The 27,709-nt window shown below is 38.0% G+C and overlaps 1 protein-coding gene across 1 annotated transcript; it reads right to left on the bottom strand.

The window, feature by feature from the left end:
• Window positions 1–12,183: 12,183 nt before the first annotated feature.
• Window positions 12,184–27,597, bottom strand: LOC129282515 (uncharacterized). Its single transcript, XM_064113755.1, has 7 exons — window positions 27,109–27,597; window positions 20,924–21,039; window positions 19,821–19,893; window positions 19,199–19,315; window positions 17,705–17,890; window positions 16,075–16,185; window positions 12,184–15,163 (listed from the first exon to the last, which is right to left on the bottom strand). The coding sequence occupies exons 1-7, from the start codon at window positions 27,265–27,267 to the stop codon at window positions 14,957–14,959; spliced, it is 969 nt and encodes a 322-aa protein (XP_063969825.1). The 5' UTR covers window positions 27,268–27,597; the 3' UTR covers window positions 12,184–14,956.
• Between the last annotated feature and the right edge of the window lie 112 nt (window positions 27,598–27,709).

The following is a 27,709-nucleotide window of genomic DNA, read 5'->3' as shown; positions in this document are numbered from 1 at the left end:
ATTACAAAATCCGAGTGGAAATGGTATTCATCCTTTACATGCCAAGACCTCAATGCTCAAGTACAAAAACATAAACAAGAAAAAAAAATTGAAAAAAAGACAAGAAGATACATGTACATGACAAAATTAGCCTACATGTACATTGTAAGAGTGATCAAACCAGATTTTCACACACAATTGTAGGAAATGCTATACAAAGAATAGACCAAAAGCTTCAGTCTCTGTATTTTGGTTGTTCCGCTGAACTATGTTGGCTCCAATGGGGATGATAGTAAAATGTCAGAAATTGTAGAATAAATCCCCCGAAAAGACTGTTATTCCTGTCTATACAAAGAATAACTTACACCAACTAGCATTCAAGGAACTTCATAGAGTATAAACTAAAGCAAAAGCTATGACTTATTATCTATAGCATTTAAGCCTGTCTGTAGGTTTGGTTATTATAAAAGGGGAATCCAGCCTTGGTCATAAAAATGTTGTGTTGGAAAGGAGAAAAAACAGAATGGTGAAAGTTTTAAAGAAATCGGACAAGCAAAGAAAGTTACGACTGCTTTGAAATTGAGATGAAGACTGTATTTCAAATTGGCAACTGGGTATTTAAGGGGCAAGGACGACTTTCCCATAGGCCATGTACTGGATTTGTCATTTCCCCTGGGGCAGTAATCTAAATATAACCCAGGTAGTATTATGTTTATGTCCTCATGAAAGAAAAATATAATATAGAGTAAAAAATTTTTTTTAATGACATTTTGCATAAGAACAATAAAAGACAGCAAAATAAACTCAGCCTTTTTATGTTTTTCTTTATTTTGGGGGACCAGTAAATTTTAGGTTTGGACCAGTAAAAAAATGAAACAAGTGGAATGCCTCTGGCCGTCTCACCTGCATCACGCGATTCAATATAGCAGCAGTGCTGATTTTGAAAACTACTATAACTCGCACAAGATGTTCAGTGATACTTGGTTACTCTTATTTCCACGTTTTATGAACTAGACCAATACACTTATAGAGATATGATGGCAATTCAACAAATACCCCCAACGTGGTCAAAGTTCTTTGACCTTACATGACCTTTGACCTTGATCATGTGACCTGAAACTCGCACAGGATGTTCAGTGATAATTGATTACTATTATGTCTAAGTTTTATGAACTAGACCAACACACTTTCAAATTTATGGCTGTAATTCAACAAATACCCCAATTTGGCCAAAGTTCATTGACCCTAAATGACCTTTGACCTTGATCATGTGACCTGAAACTTGCACAGGATGTTCAGTAATACTTGATTACTATTATGTCCAAGTTTCATGAATCAGATCCATAAACTTTCAAAGTTATGATGGTAATTCAACAGATACCCCCAATTCGGCCAAAGTTCATTGACCCTAAATGACCTTTGACCTTGGTCATGTGATGTGAAACTCATGCAGGATGTTCAGTGATACTTGATTAACCTTATGTATAAGTTTCATGAACTAGGTCCATATATTTTCTAAGTTATGATGACATTTCAAAAACTTAACCTTAGGTTAAGATTTTGATGTTGATTCCCCCAACATGGTCTAAGTTCATTGACCCTAAATGACCTTTGACCTTGGTCATGTGACATGAAACTCCGGCAGGATGTTCAGTAATACTTGATTAACCTTATGGCCAGGTTTCATGAACTAGGTCCATATACTTTCTAAGTTATGCTGTCATTTCAAAAACTTAACCTCAGGTTAAGATTTGGTGTTGACGCCGCCGCCGCCGTCGCCGTCGGAAAAGCGGCGCCTATAGTCTCACTCTGCTATGCAGGTGAGACAAAAACTGGGTATCTACTGGTCTGATATGAACAGGTTAGACGAGTAAAAAAAGGTTAGTGTGGAGCCCTGACTATGACATATATATGCGGCCAATTTGAAGTCTCCATGAGTATAGACAGGTCTTACTAATGTTTACAACTCTAAACAAATCATAACTTTCTTATTGTTTTTTTCAATTCAATTCAATTCAATTGTTTGTCTGATATTGTTCAAACTTTCACCTATCAACTTGTCTGATTTTTTTTCTTTTTCCTCTAATAAAAAACTAATTTTGGGGGATTGGATACAATATTTCAATATTTACAGATTTGATAGTACTTAAAGTTGAATTAAGAAGGGGGTGAGTTTCCATAAATATAGGTTCTACATACAATATATATAAGTTGTTCAAACACATAGCATGTCACAATAATCCTCTGCCTTCTCGATATTTTGCTTTGAAAGTCTATGAAATTAGCCACCTGTCAGAGCCCGAGAGACGAGTGTACAGAAAAGTCACTCGGAGTGTGACGTCACCGGGGGGAATTTAGTATAAGAGGTGCCTGAATGTCATACAGAAATGCTATGCAGAGAGAGAAAGATATTTTACAATTTTTTTTCAAAGCAACTCAAATCAAACAAATAGGACTGATATGTACAAATCTTTACTTTCCCTGTATAAAAAACAGTATGAATAACCACCATGAACTCTTCAATCATGATGTAAGATAGCAAACAGTGAGTTATTGAATGATATTTTCACTATTTCTCATTTATTTTATCACGATGTTCAATCAAGTGAGTAGCTGGAAAGTAATTCCGGCGGCTAGCTCAGCGCGCGCTGAACGCATAATACCGTACTAGTACACACAACACCCAGGCATTGAGTGTACTGTTATGGTCTGGTATGTCGACTTAGTTCATGGCCGTGCAGCGATCCCCTGGCGTTTTTTCTTCTTTTCTTTTATCTTTGACTCCACTTTTATATCCTCTGGATCATTTCCACTCATAGCTCATTCCACAGAACAATCTTGAACCAAACGTATAGTATTCTTTCTCGGCCTTCTGAGTTGTTTTCTATATTTAATTACGCTAGGGGTCACCGTCACACATACAAACGCAATTCGGAAGTGAGTTGAAGACAGAAAGATATATAGTAATTAGTATACATCTCTATGGTTGAAGACAACAAGAACGGTACGGTAGCTCGACAGCTAGCTGCGCCGGAGCGGGCGGCGGGTCGGCACAAAGCAATTCCGCAACCAACTGTGTTTTTTTGCAAGAGCCGCGTCACACGCGGATAAATATGTCATAATAACACGTCTGCTACGTTATCGACTGGTGAGAAGATCTCGATCAAATTTCATATTATTCCTTTAGGGTCTATGGTATCATTCTGAGGGAATTCACATATTTGGAATAATAGTACGGCCACAAATATTTTAATCATTTCCTCTTTGCAAGTTCTATGGCTCGCAGATACAACTTCAACTGCAGTTATTCCATATGAAGGAGTACGTGCATAGTACACAAAACGGCACTGCCTTGTTTACTACACCGGGACCGAATACCCCCCGGTGACGTCACACTCAAAGAACACCCGTCTCGGTAGGCATTGCAGGAGCGAACTCAGGGAAAATGTGTAGGGATAAATCGTTCAAATTCACTATTTTGAAAAAATAAAATGGGGGGTCGAATCAACTATTAGTGTTTGGGGGGTTGTAAGGTTGCTATTAATGTAAATATCTCAATATTTGGAATCGTCTTCTTAATTCAACTTTAAGGACCAACTTGACTGATCTATAAAATGTTAAACAATGGTAATCCACATGTTCAGGGAGAAATAAAACTTTGTTTCCCAGGACAATGAGGAGAAAATAAGAATATTTCATATTTCATATAAGAAAATACAAGAAATGGTGAGTGATGTCATGAGTTCCCTCATTTGCATACAGACCGGATGTGCATATAACTTTTTTGTGAAATTAAGTATAACTTTTGCAGAAAGCCTTAACATTTCAAATTCTGGGCAGGTTACTCTAAATATTGACCAAAACTCCTTTTATTTTATTTAGTAATTTGAGTAGCCCACATCTATCAGTACACTACTAGTAGTACACCCCCAAAAAGCAGGCAAAAATTTTGTCTGCTGCAGCTCAACCGTTTGGTCGCTATAAACTTCAATGACTTCAGTCCAAGACCAGTCCAAGAATTTGAACGATGACATCGAGATCAAAGCCAAAATACAATTACCTTATAAGTTACAACAACTGTTCCCATGGTTCCCGATTACGATAATTGGAAAAGCGGTGGGCATTGTGACAATGTCAATGGCATCGTTGATTGACCCTGACAAGACATGCCTGAACATGATCTGAAAGTAAACTGACCAAGTCCAAGACTGACTTGAGTTGAGAACAATTTCTGAATTCTGGTGGGGAAATTTGCTCGAAGTCAGTCGGTGCAAAACTGTATTATTAACACCCAGCTGCGCCTAGCCTGAGCGCGGCGGAGCCCATGGCATACATGTAGCTATGCCGGCATGGCCATGGAATTGAATTTGGCATAGACATGGGGCCGATTGCAGGAAAGGGTCTTTGCAAGGACGGTCTTTCGCACTCACACTAATACGAGGTTAGTATAAATACTAACCTCGTACAAGGGACCGTGTTTGACCCTGGATTTCGAAGTAGTCGGCAAACATCGCTTCATTGCTGAAGTAATATTTGCCGAAACTCCTTCTCGCTACGCACCGGGGCTCTTTCCGGTAAGTAGCAATACATAAAAAAATTAAACATATGATTTGGAAATAATTTCATTATAAAAAGAGCGGTAATTTTATAACTGTGTCTAAATTCTTTGAATGCGCAATTCTTAAGATTAATTTACTAATTATGGGCACCAATAAATGAAATACCTTAAAAAACATAATTCAAGATTACTATTGGCGATGATAACACTTTTTTGCAATTAATTTAAAACGATGACTAATAAAAAAATTGAAAAAATACACTTGCCTGGAACGAAACCAGCAGTACAAGCTTTAACGAACGTCAATAATACGGTATACCAAAGTCTATACAATGAAAAGATTGGACACTTCACGGACTTCGCGTAATGCCTTGCGTCGATTTGCGTGTAAAATAGTGTAGGCGCCTAGTCTTTCCCTTGTCGTGTCTTTGATATGAATATAAATCGCGCGCCCTCTATAGGAGAAAATTGATATCCACGCTAACCAATTTTTATCTCCGTGAAATCTTCACTAAAGATCAAGAAAATATACATATTTTATAAAAGAAACTTCAAGGAGAAGTCACGGAAGGATCTAAATGATTCGGTAAGTGTCATAGCAGAATGTGAAATACCAGATTATGCATGATATTTTATGTGGGCAAAAGCCCAGTATATTTTGGATGTGTCGCGTGAATATGACTGATATTCCTTCGCACGCGAGATGATATGAACCCATGGGTGGGTCCTTCGTGTCGCCCATTTTTTATGATGCGCCATGTGAAACGCATTTCAAATAAATTATCTGCAAACATATTTTATTCGTCCGTTAAAATAAACAAAATATTTGTTTATAAAATGATGTGATATCTCACAAAATTGTATAAAATTTGATTTTAAAGCAAGCTTACAAATTATATTTGTTTATCATAAATTTCAGAAACACCCCGCTTATAGCGCATCATAAATGATGGGCGACACGAAAGACGGTCCTTGGAAAGACCCTTTCGTGCAATCGGCCCCGGCTCGAGCTCGCGGTACTGGGTACCGCACCAACAAGTACACAATACAGCAAGGTCAAAGAGGCACACGCCGATATCGCTCTAGCGGGCTAGGCTCGGCGCGCCTGGTCGAGATTGTTCCGGTTGACGTCGCCACACTCACTAAAAAAATGAAGACAGAAGTACATTGAAAAACATTGACTATTGGGGCTAACATACTCATGTTCCAAACAACAATGAAATACTACATTCTTTACATAATTCAATAATTACCGGCGCCGGTTGTCCAGCTAATACAATGAAATCAAGTAGTTTTTCGATTTACTAGCAGCAGTGCAAGCCAAGTACACGGTCCCATCCCGTGCAATCATTTGTTTTGGTCTCGTTCTCGTACATCTATAAAATGCAAAATTGTTATAAATACAGTGTAGTTAAATTTTGACTAAAATCGATTGATAAATTATATTAGGAATAATTAATAGTGTGACATTCAAATTTATGACTTTTTATCCATTAAATTGATTTTTTGAAAAGAAATGATGCGTTTTAAATTCACAATACCGATTGGCAATGGCATGGTTCGATTTAGGGAAAATCAAGTGAAATTTCATTGGTGAAAAAAGTGGGCTCGTCCGATGACGTAGTCATGGGATCTCTAGCATGGCCTGGGGCGTGAACATGAACATCATGCTTTCGATCGAAGTTGGGGGAATGACCGACAACATCGTACGTCAGGATTTTGGGGGGGATTAACCCATTGGCGGCGGAGCAGAGGATTATCTTTTGTGTTTGGGGGGACGCAACAATAGGCGTCCCCCCCCCAACACAAAAGATGGCCAATGGGTTAACCTTTTCATTAAAAAATCTATATATATATATATATATATTTGGGAGTATAGATGATAGATTTTGATATGATAGTTTTTTAATAAAACATATTCCACCCTTTTTCTTTTCCTTTTCTTTCTTTTCTCAGCTCCTTGGCTTTATAGGTCGTGAATTTTTGAGGGGGTTCATGGCCCCAAAGCCCCACATACAACGGGGCATGGGGGTTAATGAAACATTATTTTTAAACACTCAAGATAGCTTGTGCGAATGACAGAAAAAATCAAACAAACAGATCAACAAAAGTTTGAGAAAAAATGAATACAACCATGGGCGGAAATCCCAGGGGGGACAGGGGGTCGCGTCCCCCTACCCAAAATAGTAGGGGGACACAATATCAATTGTCCCCCCCCCCCCCTACTATTTTTGGTCTTTTATGATGGAAAGAAATACATCAATAAAAATCGAAATAATACATGTATTTTGGAGGAGAAAAATTGAAAAAAAGGGGGAAAGAAAGAAAAAAGAAGGGGGACAAAGAGGAAAAATGAAAAGGAAAAATAAGAGGAGGGAGACGAGTGAATAAAATAAGTTCAAGGGAAGACTTGGAAAATTATTTGAAAATATATTTCATGTCACTATATTAAATTTTTGCTCGCGCTTCGCGCTCGCATAGCCTGTTCGACGAAATACATATCGTGTTTACTAGGCTGATATGTAGCTTAAAATATCAAGTTTTGAAATATACAATGCATATATTTCAGCTCGAACATCGAGTTTTTATTATTTTGTTTGATTTACAAATTGCTCTATAAAATGTCCGTTTTATTGTGTGAATATCATTTGCAGCTTTTTGCAATGTTCGCTCGCTTTATTTGATTTGCCAAGTAGGCCTACATATTGTCTCTGTTTAGTCCATCAGATTCTTTATATACCGGTAATAATTCTATAACAAATTACTTGAAATCCCCCTTTTATGACAGTTTATCAAAAATTTCGTCCGCGATTGCGCTGGCATTATTGTTAAAAATATATAAACTCATAAATCCTATTCATGATTACAAAAGTGCTTAAAATATCCAGTTTTCAGGCCTCAATGTCAACAAATTTCACTCACTCATTATGCTTATAACATTAATAAATACGATAGATAAAATTTTCATGAATTCCTTATAACAAAATTGTCGCTTTTTCAGAATAGGAATAGGAGGATAGTCATCATTTTCATATGATGACAAAATGTCCTTAGGCCAAGAATGTACAGGTCTCACATGTCTCAGGTCAAAATAGTAATAATAATATCAGCTCGCGCTTCTCACTCGCATCATTATTTTATTACGTGCTATCCGTATCCACTTCACAATTTCCCTACACAGTACTTTTTAGATAGTGCTTAAATTCACCTTTTCATACCGGAATATCAAGTATTTTCCGCTCGCGCTTCGCGCTTGCATTATTGATTTTCATGATAAAAATGAAATGTATTCAGAATGCCCAGATTCTGCCTAACTCTAAAACACGCGCACACATTTTTATTAAGATACGCAGCTTGATCTTTATTCAAAACGTGCTAAAATTATCCAGTTTCAGATCAGAATATCAAAAAAAATTCTGCTCGCGCTTTGCACTCGCATTATTAATGTAGGAAAAGACAAAATTTCCAATTTTTTTCATGATTTACAAAACATGAATAGAGTGTCCCATTATTAGGTCTGAAATCTCAATTTTTCCACTTGCGCTTTGGGCTCGCATTAATTGTTTGGTTTTATACCTATACCGTTAATGATTACAAATAGTGCTTAGAATGTCAACTTTTTAGGTCGGAATGTCAAAAAAATTTCAGCTCGCGCTTCGCGCTCGCATTATTTAATAGTTTAAATATTTATCGTCTTAATGGCTAACTGCAAAACGTCCTTATCAGGTCCCTTACAGATCAAGCCAGAACCCATATTAAACATGTCTGCTCGCGAAGTAATTATTTAGCTACATACGCATCTTTTTCACACACATTGCCCCGAATATTCCTACACTTTTTAATGTATTTTTATAGAAGTGACTGTTAGGACATCGGCGTTTTGCCCCCCCCCCCCCCAATTTTTCACGACCAAGAAACAAAAAGAGAACAGGAAAGGGATAAGGGTGAAATATAAAGCCTATTATTTTCCAAATGTCATGTCAAAATCTATCACAAACTTTGATTTTTGTAATGAACATCTGTGAAATTTTTGCTCGCTCGCAACTTCTTATTAATTTTACCTGATACACCGTATCAAGCCCCCTCAAAATTTTTGGCTCATTACGCCACTGGGACAACCCTTTCAAAGAAACAAACAAAAATCAACTTTGAGCCGCCGATCGAGAATATGGGTGAAAAATTGGCGGGAGCTGGATCCGCCCCTGGTCCCCCCTACCTTCGGGGAGAGATTTCCGCCCATGAATACAACTATGAGCATTTGAAGTTTGGATCATCAAAATGTAGATCCTCCCGTTGGCAATGCGACAAAGATCTGTGATGTCCATGGAGGTATATTACTAGTTTGCTATATCTGTATGGTGATATGTCGCATGTGAACAACTGCCATTGTGACTTTTTGTAGGCCCCCGGGGGGCCACTTACATTGACGAGTGGATACCATGCGCGACCAAAAAAAAACACGTAAAAAGGATGTCTTTTTCACGATAGGGCACGTTACGTACGTTACGTGATAAGGGTGTCAAAAACACACAAATAATGAAAAAAGGGTATCTATTTCGCTAGGAAAATTACGTGTTTAGGGTCGAATTCGCGGGGATGATAAAACAAATTTAAAATATTTTATAAAGGATGTCCTTTTTGCCCCAACACTTCGTGTTTAGAGTCCGATTTGCGCGAGGTGTATAGAAGGTGGGGTCGTACTAAACCAAATGCGGTAAAGCCGACGACCGTAACAATAAAACATTCCTGTACTTGTTTAGGTGTTCATTTCAGGGAACATTTGCCAAGAGTATCGTTTTGTTTCCATGCAATACTTGTAAAGGGTAGGGTTTCACACGCCAATACTTGTTAAGGGGTGCATTTTCAGAATATGGAAATTACGTGTTTAGGGTGCTTTTCGAGACCCCATGGTCGCGCGTGGTATCCACTCGTGAATGGAAGTGGCCCCCCCGGGTGTAGGCCCTATAATATTTCACTTAAAATGCCTCTATCATGGATATATAGGTTGGAGGGCATGTAATACAGATTTTCAAAGAATATGGATAAAGAGTTTGTATTACCATAAGAAAGAGAAAAAAGATACATTTTGGGGGGATTTTATAGTCCATCAAAGGGAAAGTTGTTCACAATGACATCACACATTCTTTGTCGCATTGCCAAGGAGAGGATCTCCATAGAATTAGTGATCGCGGCAATATTCAAATGCTCCTAACTTTCTCACTATTTTGTCCGATTTTTCTCAAACTTTCATTGACCTTATTCTTTGATATTTTTTTTGTATCCACACAAGCCCACTTGTTTCAAAGGTTTAAGTAGGCCTATATACCTTACTTCGGACAACAGGTCTGATCGAGTACTGCGAAGCACAAGCTTAACAAATTGAAAAAATTACCGAGAGCCATTTTGAGGACTCTTACTTGATTTTTATGAATTTATCCCTTTTATAAACTCTTAATTTTCGATTCTCATTTCTTGTGTATGTTCTTCACTTTTTTTACATCATAAATATGGATCATTAATAATAACAAAGTGACATTCAGAAGGGGGGAAATAAACGGGACAGTCCCCATGCGGCTTGGTTGCGGGGGGGGGGGGGTGACATTAAAAACGATTATGTCATGTATTAAAAAAATAACAAATATAAACATATAATGTGACAAGCTAATGCATGATAATATATTGGAGGTATTAGGCGTCCAATGCCGCCAAAACTCTTGGCGAAAAGAATCTCGAAATAGAAAAGATGATGATTATTCTATTTCATTCTGATTTTTTCCCCATCCATAACAATTCCTGAAAGGAATTTTTACATTCACTAATATTACGTAAGAAAAATCCGATGAGAAAAATGATGGTCATCACGTTTTTTTTTTTTTTTTACAAGTTCACACCTAGTTACCAATAATGAATAAAGCATTTCCATTTATTTGAAAGCAGGATAAAAAAGCATTGTAGATTAAAAGCCTTGCTCACGGGCATAGCTGCCGCGGCCGGAGATCGAACCCCGGACTTTTTCATGCACAGCCAGGCGCCTTAGACCACTCGGCCACGGGACCTCCGCTCTTGCATGTGCATATACACGTCAATCAATACCACCGTCATCGTGATCATGATCATGATGATCATCTTGTTCTCCCTCCTCCTCATCATATACCTTTCATATGATTCATCATAAATATATTATGACGTTCGACTGTAAATTATTGGTAATACGTAATATGAATCGATTATATATATATATAATATAATAAAAATGTTTAAAAATCATTATGCATGTACCAGGGGCGGATCCATGATTTTTCGATAGAAGGAAATATTTTCCGGAGGAAAAATTTGACAAGCAAAAAAAAAAAAAAAAAAAAAAAAAAAAAAAAGTTTCAACCAAAAATTAAGATCTTCACTTCCGAAGGGGGGGGGGGGGGGGGCACACGTTTTACATCACTAATTTTAATTGGGCTCCAAGGGGGGGGGGCAGGGAACGGGCCGGCCGTGCCCCCCCCCCCCCCCCCCCCCCCATCCCCCGATCCGCCAGTGCATGTTACAGAAACAAGTCCACGATCAAAATGATGAATAGCGCCATCTTAATGGCAGAAGAAGGTTTACTAGTTTTTTTATTAGGTTTAGGTTAATTACCCCCACTTTTTCTGTTAGTCAAAGACCCGTGGGATTTGTGTAAGTTAGGGCAATTCATGTATAGTTACAATAATAACGCACTTCCTCATATTTTTATTTTTGATGCCATGTTCCCTAAAAATAATTTTTATCATAACTACCCCACGAGACACTCTGACGAATTTCATATATCACTTTACAGAACTGTACTGGCCAAAAATTCATTCATATTCAACGGTCCTAAATTCTGGAACTCCCTTCTTAATAATGTAAGACAGTGTCTCTTAACATGCATTCAAACGTAAATTCAAACTTATCCTGCTTCATTCCGCCTATAATTCTAGGCATCGGAACTAACATTTCATTATCATCTTGATTATCATACTTACATTTTTCATTTTTATTGTTTTATCTTGTTTGTCTTCATTGTCCAGTTATATCATCTTTTGTTTTTGCACCAGATCAAGCTTGTCTGTGGTCAGCTTTTCCCCATACTGACTTTCCTCCTTTTTTCTTATTTACTTATTATTTTCTTACCTTGTCTTGTCCTGTCTCTTGTTTAGTCTTGTCTTTTATGTCTTGCCATTCCACCTCTCTTCCTTTTCTTCTGTTTAATGCGCAATGTAGCGGAAACCTCTTGGTGTGACTAGATTTGCATTTGGTCACTTATTTAAAATATGTTTACATCAATCTGTTTTCCACCTTTCTCTTTTCTTATGTATGATTAAGTTGACAATTTACTAATTTTTTTTCATTTCCAAGGGGGATCCACACTTTACAAGCTTTGCTTTTAGTGGACCCATCATTTCCATTTATGCTCACTTTTATACTGTTTTTTTTACGATGTAAGAATGTAAGAATCTGTAAAATTGTATCTGATTTACATTACTTTGTATTATGTTTTGGGGAGCATTACACACTAAACAAAATCTGTGAATTAGTAGTTAACACTTAATTTATATAAGTAGAATTTGTTATTTGTAATCATATTTCGATTTTTTTTTTCAACAGATTTAACTTGACGCATTTAACTTAAATCGCATGTAATGAAAAGTTCATGCTATTGCATTTATTTAATTCTATTGCTCACTCACAAATTTAGTACTTCATGGAAGAATGAGTACAAACCAACTAACGTCGAGGGCAGCAACAAACGACTGCAAACGGAGCCAGGTATTGTTTATTTTTTTTTTTTTTGATTTGCTCAGATTACTGAAGAACAAATCAGAAAATGTCTTTCAGAGATACCACGTAACAAAGCGACCGGTCTCGATACAATTCTTTCGAGTATACTGAAAGACTCGTCTACCTGTATTGTTAACACACTGGCACATATCATTAATTCATCACTGAAAGAAGGGTATGTTCCACTCGAATGGAAAAGGGCAAGAATTACTCCATTATTTAAGGGTGGTGATGCTTCAATTCCATTTAACTACAGACCAATATCTATATTACCAGTACTCTCCAAGGTCATATAGAAAATATAGTCTTTAAACAAATATATAAATATCTAAATGAAAATGACATACTTATTCCAAACCAATTTGGTTTCCGTCCAAACTTTTCAACAAGCCTTGCTCTATTAAATCTTACTGAAAATATTACTAAATCACTAGATAGAGGAGAGTCAGTTGCCCTTGTTGCATTAGACCTGGAAAAGGAATTTGATATGATTATCCACGAGATATTGCTTAAAAATTAAAATGTTATGGATTTGATGAAAATTGTTTACGATGGATTCAAAACTATTTACACTTTTAGAACCCAGAAAACCGTCGTAAATGGAAATGAATCCACTGAAGAAACTATACAATGTGGAATTGCTCAAGGGAGTATTCTTGGGCCTTTGTTTTTCATACTTTACATGAACGATCTCCCTAAAGTAATAAAATATTGTAACATATCACTTTATGCAGACGATATATGTATCATCTAGAGGTCCTACTCGAATGCAATATATAGTAAACGAAGACCTGGCCTCTATATACTGGTTAATACACAATGAGCTTTTGTTGAATGTTAAAAAGTGTAAACTGGTCATTATAGGCTCGAAGCATAAGACCAATTTATTTGCCAATAATGTTCGGATTAATGACCAAGTTCTGAAAAGAGTAGAAAACTGCAATTGTTTGGGTATCGTTGTTGATAATACCTTGGTCACATTTGCGGCTGAAAGCAGGTTTTTTTTTATCCCGTATTTAAATAAATAAAACATCCATACATATATACTATAACATAACATAATATACAATAATTTCTTTTATTTCTCCCTCTTTTTATTCCTTTTCCCCTGATTCTTTTTTGCCACAGCCGATAGAGGGGGGGGGGGGCACTTGCCCCCCCCCCCCCAAGTTACGTCATTGTTTGCTCCTGCGTCATTTTCTCCGGCCTTAATATTTAAGAGGGCATAGATACAGCGTTAGGATTGTAATAAAGTTTTTGGTTCAGAATAATGTAAATAAAATGACTAAGGTTAATTTATTTAGTTTTTTTTAACTAAAGAGTATGTTTTATGTTTTGCTTAAGGTGCAGAGTTTCCATTGAAGCAATAATTGGCCCCGGAACAAATATCATGGAACCGTTGAACTAACACAGGAAATAACACCGGAGTAAAGTGGCGTAGTCCAATGTCAAGTCCACCTCGTAAAACTGTTGATTTGAATCAATAGAGAAAAATCAGACAAGCATCATGATGAAAGTTTCATCAAAATCGGATGTAAAATAAGAAAGTTATGACATTTCAAAGTTTCGCTTATTTTTCACAAAATAGTTTATATGCACAATTATTTAGTCACATGCAAACGAGAGAATCGATGATGCCCCTCACTCACAATTTTTTTTTATTGTTCGAATTATACATTATTTCAATTTTTGCAGATTTGACCATAAGGACTAACTTAACTGAACCATAAAAAATGTTAAGCAATGGTAATTCAACATGTTCAGGGAGAAATAAAACTTTGTTTCACAAGGACAATGAGGAGAAATAATAATATTTCATATTTCATATAATGAAATACAAAATAAATAGTGAGTGAGTGATGTCATCAGTTCCCTCATTTGCATGCCGACCGGGATGTGCATAAAACTGTTTTGTGAAATTAAGCGAAACTTTAAAATATCATAACTTTCATATTTTACATCCGATTTTGATGAAATTTTCAGTGTTATGCTTGTTGGACTTTTCACTTTTTATTCAAATCAAAATTTTGTTGGGGTGGACTTGTCCTTTAATAATATCATGTACACCCGGTTAACACCGCAGTTTTGCTGCGTTGGAGTTCAGTTACAATGAACCAATCGTCTGCAATCATGACAATGGTCCCCAGAGAATAAGCCAGTCCGTAGTTCCATTCTGCGCATGATCAGAAGATTCTGCGCATGATCAGAGAAAGGTCATTTGTACTAAAGTGGCATGGTGGTTTAAAATTTAATGAGATAAGCACCAACTTTGAAGTCTTGATTATTCATATATTCTTTTGAATAGTGGTTTTCATTTGCATCCACAAAGAACAAAAATGCGTCCACGACTGGTATTTCACTGCAGTTTGCCAAGTACATTGTACAACATGCTATAATATGCATTCGAAGTAGGAATGCAACAAATACCTTCATGGAGTCTTCAATGGTGTGCTATTCTAGTCACCTGGTATAATTCAATTTATTCATCCTGCTATGTAAGGAATGCACATGTTATATCCTGCTTTGAAATCTGCCTATCATAATGGAATAAATGAAAGGTTATTTGACCAAAATTGTCCCTGATGTAACTACGAACTGGTCTATTGATATCACTGAAGTTTTTCAGGAACTCCCGGGGTCCTCTTTCGCCGGGTTATAGCCAAAGGTCTGTTCAAATTTCATATTCAGCATGTCGATTATTGTCGTGGGCGGGTACTTGTTTGACCCATCGATGCACTCGATGGAGACCTCATTGTCGGGATTCCCGAAGATGGCAATAGACTGCCTCTCGTGCTCGATCTGATCTGAAGGAACCAATACTCTATGCTCCTGTAAGGAAAGAACATAGGATAAAACCTGGGTTATATAAAAGGCATGTGGACATTTGCCAAATGAGTTGTGTTAACTACGAATAAAAAAGAGAGATTACGTATAGGAAGTCATAAAAGCTTATTATTTATTGATCTCATAAGCCTAATGACAGCGCGAAATGTATTGATATCAAGGCCTGAAAACTGGAAATTTTCAGCAATTTTGTAATTACAAATAGGATGCATGGGTAAAAATGTTTTAACAATTGATGCGAGCGAAAATCACGAGCCGAAGGTTTTCATTGATAAACTGCCATGAAAAGGGGATTTTAAGAAGTTAGTTGTAGAATTTTTATAGAGGTATATTATACGTAACATAACTTATAAAATGCGGGCGCGCAGTGCTTGCTAATACGTTTTGGCAATCAGACCTGAAAAGGGATATTTATAGAACTTGACACATCAAATAATGCGCACAGCGCGAGCTGAAAATGATGATATTCAGACCATGAAATGTAAATATTTAAAGCACTTTTTTTCAAATTAATTTGTAAATCAAACAAAATAATGAAAGCTCGATTTCCGAGATGAAATATCTTTTGTAAGACTTCAAATTCGATATTTTAAGCTGTATATCAGCTTATTGAGTACTATATTTAATTATGTATCATATAAGTCGATGCGAGCGCGAAGCGCTAGCGAAAATTTTACATAGTGACATGGAAGATTTTTCATTTTCCAAGTCTTCCCCTCATCTTACCTAATTCAATCGTCTTCCTCCTCTCATTTTCCTTTTCCTTTTCTCATCTCTTTTTACCTTCTTTTTACCCCCTTTTATCTTTCTTCCCCTTTTTTTGCTCCGCCAAAAGAGGGCCCCCCGCCCCCCCCCCCCTGGACCCGCCTATGGCCTGTACACGAATATAAACTTACGGTAGCAACAACTTTGTCTGAAGTCCACCGCTGCATGAGTTCCCCAACGTTGACCATCAAAGTGCCCTCTATTGGCGATGCTGGGATCCATTTTCCATGGACATTCTTCACCTGTAAGAAGGGTATATGGTAAGGTGGATGGGGGGGGGGGGGGGGGAGGGTAGAGTTAACACAAATCACTTTCATCAAGTAGTACAATGATTTGTGAAGAACATACTTCGAGACTAGTCTGCAAGCACAGACTCATATTTGACACTTTAACCAATATACCATGTCTAGAATGAAGACTAGGCGCCAAACTCTCTTTGTCAAATGAGAGCCAGTCGCAGTAGTACACAGTGAATCTAGTCTCACTACCTCAGACTCGATCTGCAGTGTATAATATGCGAATTGCAAAAATCAAGGGTCTGTGCCTGCAGACTAAGTCTAGACATGGCTACCACTAAAGTGAAGCCAAGGAAACACAGAAAACGTCTATTTTTATATAAAAATATATTTCTATTGATTATATTGATTCAAAGCAGATGCTTAAAAAAAAAACTTACATGTTTGTTTTTAATTGTCCTGGCAAAATAGTGGAACTCATTAGATGAGATTCGTTGTGAAATATATCCATTGTCAACATTTAAGTGGTTCCTCAAAATTGTACTTCCCGGCATGCAAGACAAGAATGCATACTATCGTATACACAATCTCGTCATAATCGACGACGCCACAACTATACCATCAGCAAATTCAGCATAATAATTATGCACCGCCAGCAGACCACCACCACCACCACCATCCGACTAATCCCCCTCCTCATCATCATCATCATGCATCACCATCACCATTACCACCAACACCATCATCATCATCGCCGTCGTGGTCATCATCATCATCATCATCATCGCCGTCGTCGTCGTCGTCATCATAATTCTATCATCACCAAGATAACTGGACTTTTTCCGATAGAAACCTTTGGGAAAATAATGTATTTGATGACATATCTACATTGAATGCAAAATAATTTTTGATTTTCTGATAATAGTGTTCCAGATTTGTGGAATGCACTCACTTCACAACAATACGCAATTCCGCAAGTTTATAGAGTCATTCAAAGCCAACCTCAAGACAAATCTATTCTCATCATATTTCAAATAACACCGCCCCCCTTGTGAAATAATTCCCTCTGAATAGAAAACAAGATAGAAGCCACACTCTAAATGCTATATATTTTTTAATAGTATCCCATATGATTTACAACCCATGGCACATAGGGAAACACTCGATGTGTGACGTCACAAAATTCAGAATCAATAACTTCATTTTTTTGTAATTCTCGCCAAACGTCTCCTTATAAGATCGAGATGCCTTCAATATTAAAGTGGTAAACGCCCCCCAAAAAACCCAATAAATTAATTGGTATATTTTCTCTTTTTCGACTATTTTCCTCGATTCCTAATCTAATTAAGGTAGAAACCAGAAATATATATAAAATTATCAACTCGTATGTTTTCCATTGAAGTTCTCCTTCCAACTAAGTTTTCTACGTCAACATTAAAGTAGCAAACGGGGGGATACTAATTAATTAATCAATTAATTAAATGGTATTTGTTCTTGTTTTATATCATAAGGGTGAAGAAAATACCTCAAGCCCAGGTTGTGTGTCCTGAAAAAGTAGTGTTATCCCGCCATAGTCGCAGTGCTCCCCACACCGCACTTGGTCCTCTTTTATATCAACGTTGACCAAGGATGGGTAATAAAGGGAACGAATTGACGTCATGTTTCCATTGGTTCCAGTCAGCTTGTGTCTGTCCGTAAAATAAAATGGATCCTAAAGGGAACAATAAACATAAATGCCACTAATTATGAGCCAAAAGTTTGAGGGGCAAGATCTGTGTGGGAAAATTTCTCAAACGTAGTGAGCGAGCGAAGTAATTTGCCGTTTGACTTCACATTATATTAACAGTTAATGTTATATTCAGCTATTCCCCTTTCATTTTTCTTATTTATCTGTTTCTATTTGTCGGTCCTGGGACTTGGGAGTGGTGGGGAAAATCCCTCCATCTGGAGAAGCGGCACCAAGGGGGGGGGGGGGGTGGAACGTACGGGGGCATTAATTTGGTGGTCCCCCAGTCAGGATCGTTGCCGCCTAGAAATTTTGAAAATTGAAAAAACAATGTATAGTAAATGCTGTAAAGTGCATGCTCCAAACATAATTTTTTACTCTTCAAATTTTCAAAATTTTATCCTGTCACTGTGAGCTCCCAACAACATTAGTCACTAGCATAAATCTTTCAGGCCATTATAATCATAAACTTCAAAATTTCGCTCACGCTTTGCGCTTATGTAGTGGCTGTTGATTGAGAAAAATATATAATCTGTTAAGTATGATAACATGGGACTTTACAAAAACAGTGTTCAAGTCAATATGCACAAATTATTCTTCTCGCGATTCGAGTTTTCAAGATTTTTTTTTATCGAGGAACGCATCCTGCATGTTCATAATTACAACAAGTGGAACGCCTCTGGCATTCTCGTTTGCATTACGCGAGTCGATGTAGCAGCAGTGCTGACTTTGAAAACAATTACTGGATAATTAATCACAAAAGAAAACATTCATATGATAATAAAATATCGCTCTGCTATTTATGCAGGCGAGAAAAATGTTAGATATATTAAAAAAAAATCAGCTCGCGCCAAACGATTTCATGCATTAATTGTTCAGTTAGATATCCATATATATTCATGTTTAAAAAGTGCTTATAATGTCCAGTTATCATCTCAGGATATTAAGCAAATTTCAGCTCGCGCTTCGCGCTCGGATTATCTATTTGATGGGATATCATCTTCACGTGTCACTGCAAACAGTCCTTAACAGGGACTTTTTTCAAATCGGTAGGGCCTATATTAAAATATTTATATATATAGAACGCGCTTCGTGTTAGATTTTGTGAAACAGGCAAAAAAATGTCTTGTGCTCCTGCGCCCCCCCCCCCCCCACTTGAAAATTCCTGGTTCCGCCAATGTCCATCCGAATGTCAGTGATTGTGATAGTTTATGAAATAATAGCTTGGGGATGCGGGCAAATGTGACCAAAATTGAGGGGGAGGGCACTCTTTTACAAGCCTACTTAACTTACATCGAGTTTGAGCCCTCGGGCAATAATTTCGAGCACTCTGTATTCAAGAAGGATAGCTGAGTGAAAGAGGTCTGTGAGACATTTTCGAAATTCTGGCAACTCTTCTTCCGGAAAGACCTGAAAACGAAAAGCACATGTAATATATTTATAAATGAAATAGGCCTGTATTCGCTGGTAATAATTCAATCGATTTTGTCTTTAAAGAGGGACGGTATAAGAATCAACAAGAGAATGAGGAACAGATATTAAACGCTACTTTTAAAACTTTTCGATAAGGAATTATTCATCAGGAACCACAATAAATCGCCATGTTTAAAAAAATACATAATGTCATCTTAAATTTTAATTTCACTGCATTATTGGTATTAAACTTACATCTTGTTGTATTGCAAACCTCATACATGTGAACTCATACAGTTGCAGAGAAAAAATAGTTACACAACGCGGAGACCCTCTCAGTTTTTATACTTTTCGCCCCTTTTTCTTTCCTTTTCCCCGCCCTTCCACCCCTTCCCTCCATCTTTTACCCCGGCTTTTGCCCCTAATTTTGAATCCTAAGGGGCGGTTGCCCCCTGCCCCAATGAGTCCCCGCCCCCCTCATATAGGTAGGTATATTTCTCACCGTTGACGTGCCTTCGATAGGAATACAACCAAAAACCTCCTTCAGATCATTGGATGCTCTTCGCGGATTCAACCTACATGTGTATTAATAAAAAAAAAAATGAAATGGATGAATCCATATGCCCCCTATTAAAGGCAAATAATTCCCGCCCTGCAAATGATTGGGGCTGTAGTACAGGTGATTTTAGAAATAATATAAATCTGACGCAATTGAAGGCCTATTTGTATGTTCATGTCCCCTCAAAATATGTGTTTCATTAAAACATCACTGTTCCTAACCTACTCAAAACTTGTTTGACGGTCCATATTTGTATAATTTTTTTATTCATTTTGCCCAATTGATTATCGGCCCACCGGGCAGCCACTGATGCTACTCTGACAGAGTAATATGCCCATGCTCTATCCCGTAGCTGCGTATCTTGAGAAGTCATAGCGACATAGCTGGCTTGTATCACGGGGGGGGGGGGGGGCAGTCTACTTTGCAACTTGTCAATTCATTGTCATGCAATGAAACGTGGAGCGTTATAGCGATGTTAACATGCACAATACCGTGAACTATGTGGTTTCAGACCAAAAATAGCTATTAAAAAATGGGCTTTATTTAACGATCATCATTGCAGACCGTAGGCTCAAAGACACACAGTTTACAAGGTAAAAAAAAATATGATCATAATACAGAGCAATACATGCAATGGGTTACCATTGACCTGGGAAGCGGGGGCTGCGTGTATTATTTTCCATAAGCAGCACCCCTGGAATTCTGGTTGGTGTGTGGTTCTAGTGCCTGTTCTAACTTACCATGTTATATATTTTTAGGACGATACTATATGGTATGAGGTCCTTGGTAGTTATTTTGATGTATGTGGCTGACCCACAATCATCACCATCATCATCATCATCATCATCATCATCATCATCACCATCATCATCATCATCACCATCATCACAATCATCATCATCATCATCATCGTCATCATCATCATCACCATCATCATCACCATCATCATCACCATCATCATCATCATCACCATCATCATCATCATCATCACCATCATCATCACCATCACAATCATCACCATCATCACAATCATCATCATATCATACCCTTCTTTTTCCATATGGTGGTAACCATAGAAACTTCCTTCTGGTCCAGCGCACTTCATCTTCTCATTTAAGGGTAATTGAAAGAACCTCTTTGAAGTGGTAAATGCATCGCTTATCTGGAAGTGTAACATTAAAGAAAAATAATCTTTTACTTTAATAAGACTTAAATATAATCCAAGCTGCATGCATGGGGAAGTTATACGAACTAATGCAGAGGTTCGAGGTTCGAGTCCTGGTCACGCCTACCGGATGGTGACGTTAAAGGTCGGTCCCAGGTCTACGTAAATAATATCATCTGATTGATACGTGCCAGTGGAAACTCAAACATACACACGCATGCTATCAAAATAACAATTGCGAAGATGATGTTGGCGATAATAATGATGATGATGGTGATGACGATGACTATGGTTGTGTTGGTGATGGTGGTGATGAAGATGGTGGTGTTGATGGTGGTAGTGGTGGCGATGATGATGATGATGGTGGTGATGGTGATGACGATGATGATGATGATGAGGTGATGATGATGATGGTGGTGGTGGTTATGATGATGTGGATGATGATTTTGGTGGTGGTGGTGATGGTGATGATGGTGGGGTTGGTGGTGGTGGTGACGATGATGATGGTGATGATGATGAGGTGATGATGATAATGGTGGTGGTGGTTATGATGATGTGGATGATGATTTTGGTGGTGGTGGTGATGATGATGATGGTGGGGTTGGTGGTGGTGGTGATGATGATGATGATGATGATGATGATGATAAGGTGATGATGGTGGTGGTGGTTATGATGATGTGGATGATGATTTTGGTAGTGGTGATGATGATGATGGTGGTGGTTATGATTATGCTGAATGATGATGGTGGTGTTGGTGATGATGATGGTGATGATGATGATGATGAAAATGATGACGATGATGATGGTGATGATGGCGATGATGTTGATGGTGACAATGATAATGATGGTGGTTATGATTATGCTGATGATGATGGTGGTGTTGGTGATGATGGAAATGATGACGATGATGATGATGGTGATGATGGCGATGATGTTGATGATGATGGTGATTATGAAAAAATTATGCCCAGGTAACAAGCCAACGTTGGCTCAACGTTGGAAACTCGAAAGTCGTTGGGACGTTGGAAAAACGATGGATTAACGTTGAATCGACGTTGGAAACTAGTTTGATGGAAATATGATGGACAATAAACAATGGCACAACATTGACACACACACACACACACACACACAACGTTTGAAACTTGTTATTTGGAGAGTTGTTGGACAGTCGACGATATGTCACAACGTTAGAAGCTTGTTTGCTTCGATAGTTGTTGAACAGCCAACATAGGTACAACGTTGACAAAGTTGGAAACTAGTTCGATGGAGAGTTGTTGAACGACCGACAATGGCACAATGTTGGAAATTAGTTTGTTGGAGATTTGTTGGACAGTCGACAATGGCACAACGTTGGAACCATGTTTAATTGGATAGTTGCTGAACAGCCAACGAAGGATCAATGCTGACAACGTTGGAAACTACTATACGATGGGAAGTCGTCGAACAGCCGACAATGGCACATGATTGACATTGTTGGAAACTAGTTTGTTAGAGATCTATTGGACAGTCGACAATGGCACAACGTTGGAATCATGTTTGATTGGATAGTTGCTGAGCAGCCGACAATAGCACAACGTTGACAACGTTGGAAACTAATTCGATGGAAAGTTGTTGAACAACTGACAATGACATAGCGTTGGTAACTAGTGTGTTGGAGATTTGTTGGATAGTCGACGATGGCACATCGTTAGAAACATTTTTGATTGGAAAGTTACTGAACAACCGACAATTGCACAACGTTTACAACGTTGGAAACTAGTTTGTTGGAGATTTGTTGGTGATGATGATGATGGTGATGATGTTGATGATGATAATGATGGTGATTATGAAACAACTGGTGATGGTTATGATAAAGATAAATTATGATGATATTGAAGATAATGGTGAGGATGATGATGATGGTGACGAAAATGGTGACGATGATGATGGTGTTGATGGTGACAATGATAATGATTGTGATTATGAAACAATTGGTGATGGTTATGATGAAGATATGATATTGAAGATGATGGTGATGATGATTATGATAATGGTGATGATGGTTATGTTGGTGATGGTGGTGGTGAAGATGGTGGTGGTGGTGATGATGGTGGTAGTGGTGATGATGATGATGGCGATGATGATGATTTTGGTGATGATGATAATGATAACGACGACGATGATGATAATAATACATATAATCAATATTATGATAAAGATTGACTTCAAATGATAGTGTTCAGAAAACAACAAAATGTACTGACTCCTTTAAGTTAAAGATGATTAAATATAAGACATTTCATCACTATTATTTATGCATTAGTCATATCCAGGTTGTTGAAAAGTTAAGACCAATATCCTTTATAAACTGATATTTGCAATTTTCATTACCATTTTCCTTTTCCTCGTAGGCCTATACATACGCACATCGACAGTTCGTAAAATATATTTGATGATCTTTGTAGATTTGCGTGGTGGAGTTTATAACGTGGAGAATGTTTACGGTTCACCATGTGTATTATGAAGAAGGGAAAGGAAATACAGGCACTGGTAAAATTGAAATGGAAAGGCGAGGGAGGATGAAAAGACGAAATTAGAGGTATTCTTTTCTTGAAAGTGAGTGAAGTCCTGAAAAGGACTGTAAACCAGATGAGATGGGCTGAATATATGGCTTGAGTAGCGATGGTTTGAGTATAGTAGCAGGTTAAAGTTAACTGACTCTCTTCACTTCAACCTGCTACTACCCAGGACCAAAATCCAATTGAAACCAGTTGGATTTCCAACTGGTTTCAATTGGTTTCAATTGGTTTTAACTGGTTTCAATTGGTTTTAACTGGAATTTAACAATTTCCAGTTGAAACCAATTGAAACCAGTTGGGCAACTGGAAATCCTAACTGGAACCAGTTGGGCAACTGGAAATCCTAACTGGAACCAGTTGGGTAACTGGAAATGACTTCCAACTGGAAATGATTTCTAAATGGAACCAGTTGGGCAACTGGAAATCCTAACTGGAACCAGTTGGGCAACTGGAAATCCTAACTGGAACCAGTTGGGTAACTGGAAATGACTTCCAACTGGAAATGATTTCTAACTGGAACCAGTTGGGTAACTGCAAATCCTAACTGGAACCAGTTGGGTAACTGGAAATGACTTCCAATTGGAAATGATTTCTAACTGGAACCAGTTGAGTAACTGGAAATCCCAACTGGAACCAGTTGGGCAACTGGAAATCCTAACTGGAACCAGTTGGGTAACTGGAAATGACTTCCAACTGGAAATGATTTCTAACTGGAACCAGTTGGGTAACTGGAAATCCTAACTTGAACCATGCAGTTGTGTAACTGGAAATCCTAACTGGTACCAATTGGGTAACTGGAGATGACTTCTAACTGGAAAGATGGGTAATTTGAAATGAATTCTAATTGGAACCAGTTGGGTAACTGGAAATAAAACTGGAACCAGTTGGGTAACTGGAAATGACTTCCAACTGGAAATGATTTCTAACTGGAACCAGTTGGGCAACTGGAAATCCTAACTGGAACCAGTTGGGCAACTGGAAATCCTAACTGGAACCAGTTGGGTAACTGGAAATGACTTCCAACTGGAAATGATTTCTAACTGGAACCAGTTGGGTAACTGGAAATCCTAACTGGAACCAGTTGGGTAACTGGAAATGACTTCCAATTGGAAATGATTTCTAACTGGAACCAGTTGAGTAACTGGAAATCCCAACTGGAACCAGCTGGGCAACTGGAAATCCTAACTGGAACCAGTTGGGTAACTGGAAATGACTTCCAACTGGAAATGATTTCTAACTGGAACCAGTTGGGTAACTGGAAATCCTAACTTGAACCATGCAGTTGTGTAACTGGAAATCCTAACTGGTACCAATTGGGTAACTGGAGATGACTTCTAACTAGAAAGATGGGTAATTTGAAATGAATTCTAATTGGAACCAGTTGGGTAACTGGAAATAAAACTGGAACCAGTTGGGTAACTGGAAATGCAGTTCCAGTTGAAACCAGTTGCCTCCAATTGGTTTCAACTGGAACCAATTGAAACCAGTTGCCTCCAATTGGATTCAATTGGTGTTAATAGGGAAATTGGAACAACTGGAACCAATTGACACCGATTGCCAACTGGTTCCAGTTGCCCAATTGGTTTTAACTGGAACCAATTGGCAACTGGTTTTCAATTGGAACCAGTTGGTTTTAACTGGAACCAATTGGCAACTGGTTTTCAATTGGAACCAGTTGTTCCAATTTCCCTATTGAAACCAGTTGGCCAACTGGTTTCAATTGGTTTTGCCCTAATTGGTTTTAACTGGATTTTGGTCCTGGGTACTCAAACCATCGCTACTCAAGCCATATATTCAGCTCATCTCATCTGGTTTACAGTCCTTTTCAGGACTTCACTCACTTTCAAGAAAAGAATACCTCTAATTTCCTCTTTACATCCTTTCTTGTCTTTCCATTTCAATCTTCATGATCTTTCTGCCTGTATTTCATTTCCCTTCTTCATAATTATGCACATGGTGAACCGTAAACCTCCACGTAACTATATATTTGACGTATGTTTGTGTATAACTCGCGTGTAGTATCCCCCTTGCAGAATAACGACAACCGGCCCCCGCCCCCCCCCCCGGGTCACGTGAGCATTATAATATTATTCACTGATTGCTATAATCTCAATTCAATGATTTGGTGGATTTCTTTGTTAGAGATTGCATTCTGTGGTAATGAATGACACCTGCAGCCCAATCTTTGCATTTATACATCCAGAGATCAATAAATAACGGCGATCCAGTCATCTGTGACTGTTAAGAATAGTCATGATTGTTCAATGTTTGTTTCGAAATTCAGATTGTTTGGCTTACAGTATACCATGCTTCCTTCCAAGTTCAATTTGGTTAGATTTTGAAGACTTAAAATGTATATTAAGTAAATGTTGAGCATGATAAAGAAAAGTCATCTATGGCTCTTAAATTCATATTTCGCTCATGAAAATGAAATGCATTTAGAAATGACCATATATCTGCACCCGCCCCTGCTCACATGGACCTCGAGGCATATTGATACTCGTGTTGATCGCACATTACGTTTCGATTTTTCCCCCAATTTAGACTTTGTCAAATTTGTTATTCATATATGTACCATAGGGCCCTACGGTAAGCGTAATTATTACAACTGTCAGTGAAAGTCATGAAACAATTTGAGATTACCTAGGTAAGTCGGATGCAGCTATATTTTAGAAGTGAAGATGAGATCGAAGGCTGAGCGTTTAAACATGAAGTCATGACATCGATGAAGTGATGGGTTTTCTAACCCACTGGAACAATATGGCTAAATATTTGCTTTTATATACTCACCATCGTAAACGACATTATACTTCTAGATATTTATATGCAAAGTCGAGTTTTATACTATATTATACATTAAAATTGATATCAATAATTGGCTAGTGACGTCAACCCCTTATCCGTACTGGATAGAACACAGTGTTCCACATTTTGTTCCCGGTGAAATGGGAAATCGCACTGTGAAATCACCTTCACACTGTTAAATTGGAGCATTTCAACAGTGTGAATCACATATTCACAGTCTAGTATACTATGCCAAAAACACTGTGACCACTCTCACCACAGAGTTACGCAGCAAAACTGTGGTGTTAACCGGTGTACATAGAGGACCACACCAGTTATTTTACACCGGTGTTAAATTTACATTGTTAGTTTAACACCTATAGGTGTTATTACAACACCTTTGGTTGTTACATTTACACTCTTTGGTGCCATGTTCAATCTCTAGGGTGTAATTTTAACACCTCAGGGTGAGGTCCTCTATTAACACCAACTGGTGTCAGTTTTAACACCACAGTGCAGTGTAGCCACAGTGCGAAATCTTTCACACTGTTAAATTTGACACTGAACAGTGTGAATAGTTATATAGTCCACGATGTGAACACACTGTGATCATATTGTGTGTCACCATGGACCTATTCGAAATTAAGGGTCTATTATGGTGACACTATGTCCTTTTTCAGTAGGGTTATACATGTATGATCGAGGCGTATCACAATCTTACCATTTCAGCTGGGATTCCGAAATTTTTCAAGTACATGAAACCTATGGTGGTGAGAGCTTGGTGGACATCGTCAATCAGTTTCTGAAAATGTTCGGGATCTGGACTCTCACGATCCAGACTGTAAGCTGAAAAGTCGACGACAGGCACAGATTCCTCCATGTTGGCTGCAAAACGAAATATTTACTTAATTGTTGACAACTCGGTGGCGGCGGGAAGCGATTGATCAAGCGGTACGCTGACGATTGTATACTCGTTGAAATACCATGGACTTTGCCAGTAGGTCCATGGAAATACGATGCCACAAAGTCCTGCAACATTCCTAATAGCATATTTTACATTTGCAATGGTGAAATTTTGCTCAGCAAATTTTGGAGGTTCATAAGGAGAGTGATGATGATTGTGACATTAAATGGCGCCTAGTATTTAGAAGTCTGAAATATTGCAAAAAAAAAACCAGGACAGCAAAGCGAACAATACATTTACAATCATGATCAGAGTAACTTACATAAATAGACTCCGGAGGTGGGGGTCGGGGTCGGGGGGGGGGGGGACACACACTGTGCAGTATTTTGTATAAAAGCGCACAGTGAATTTCATTTCC

The sequence above is a fragment of the Lytechinus pictus genome, chromosome 19, assembly GCF_037042905.1.
Source record: "Lytechinus pictus isolate F3 Inbred chromosome 19, Lp3.0, whole genome shotgun sequence".
In the NCBI taxonomy this organism is placed as follows: domain Eukaryota; kingdom Metazoa; phylum Echinodermata; class Echinoidea; order Temnopleuroida; family Toxopneustidae; genus Lytechinus; species Lytechinus pictus.
The sequence above is the reverse complement of the archived record's forward strand: the minus strand, read 5'-3'. Positions and strand labels throughout refer to the sequence as shown.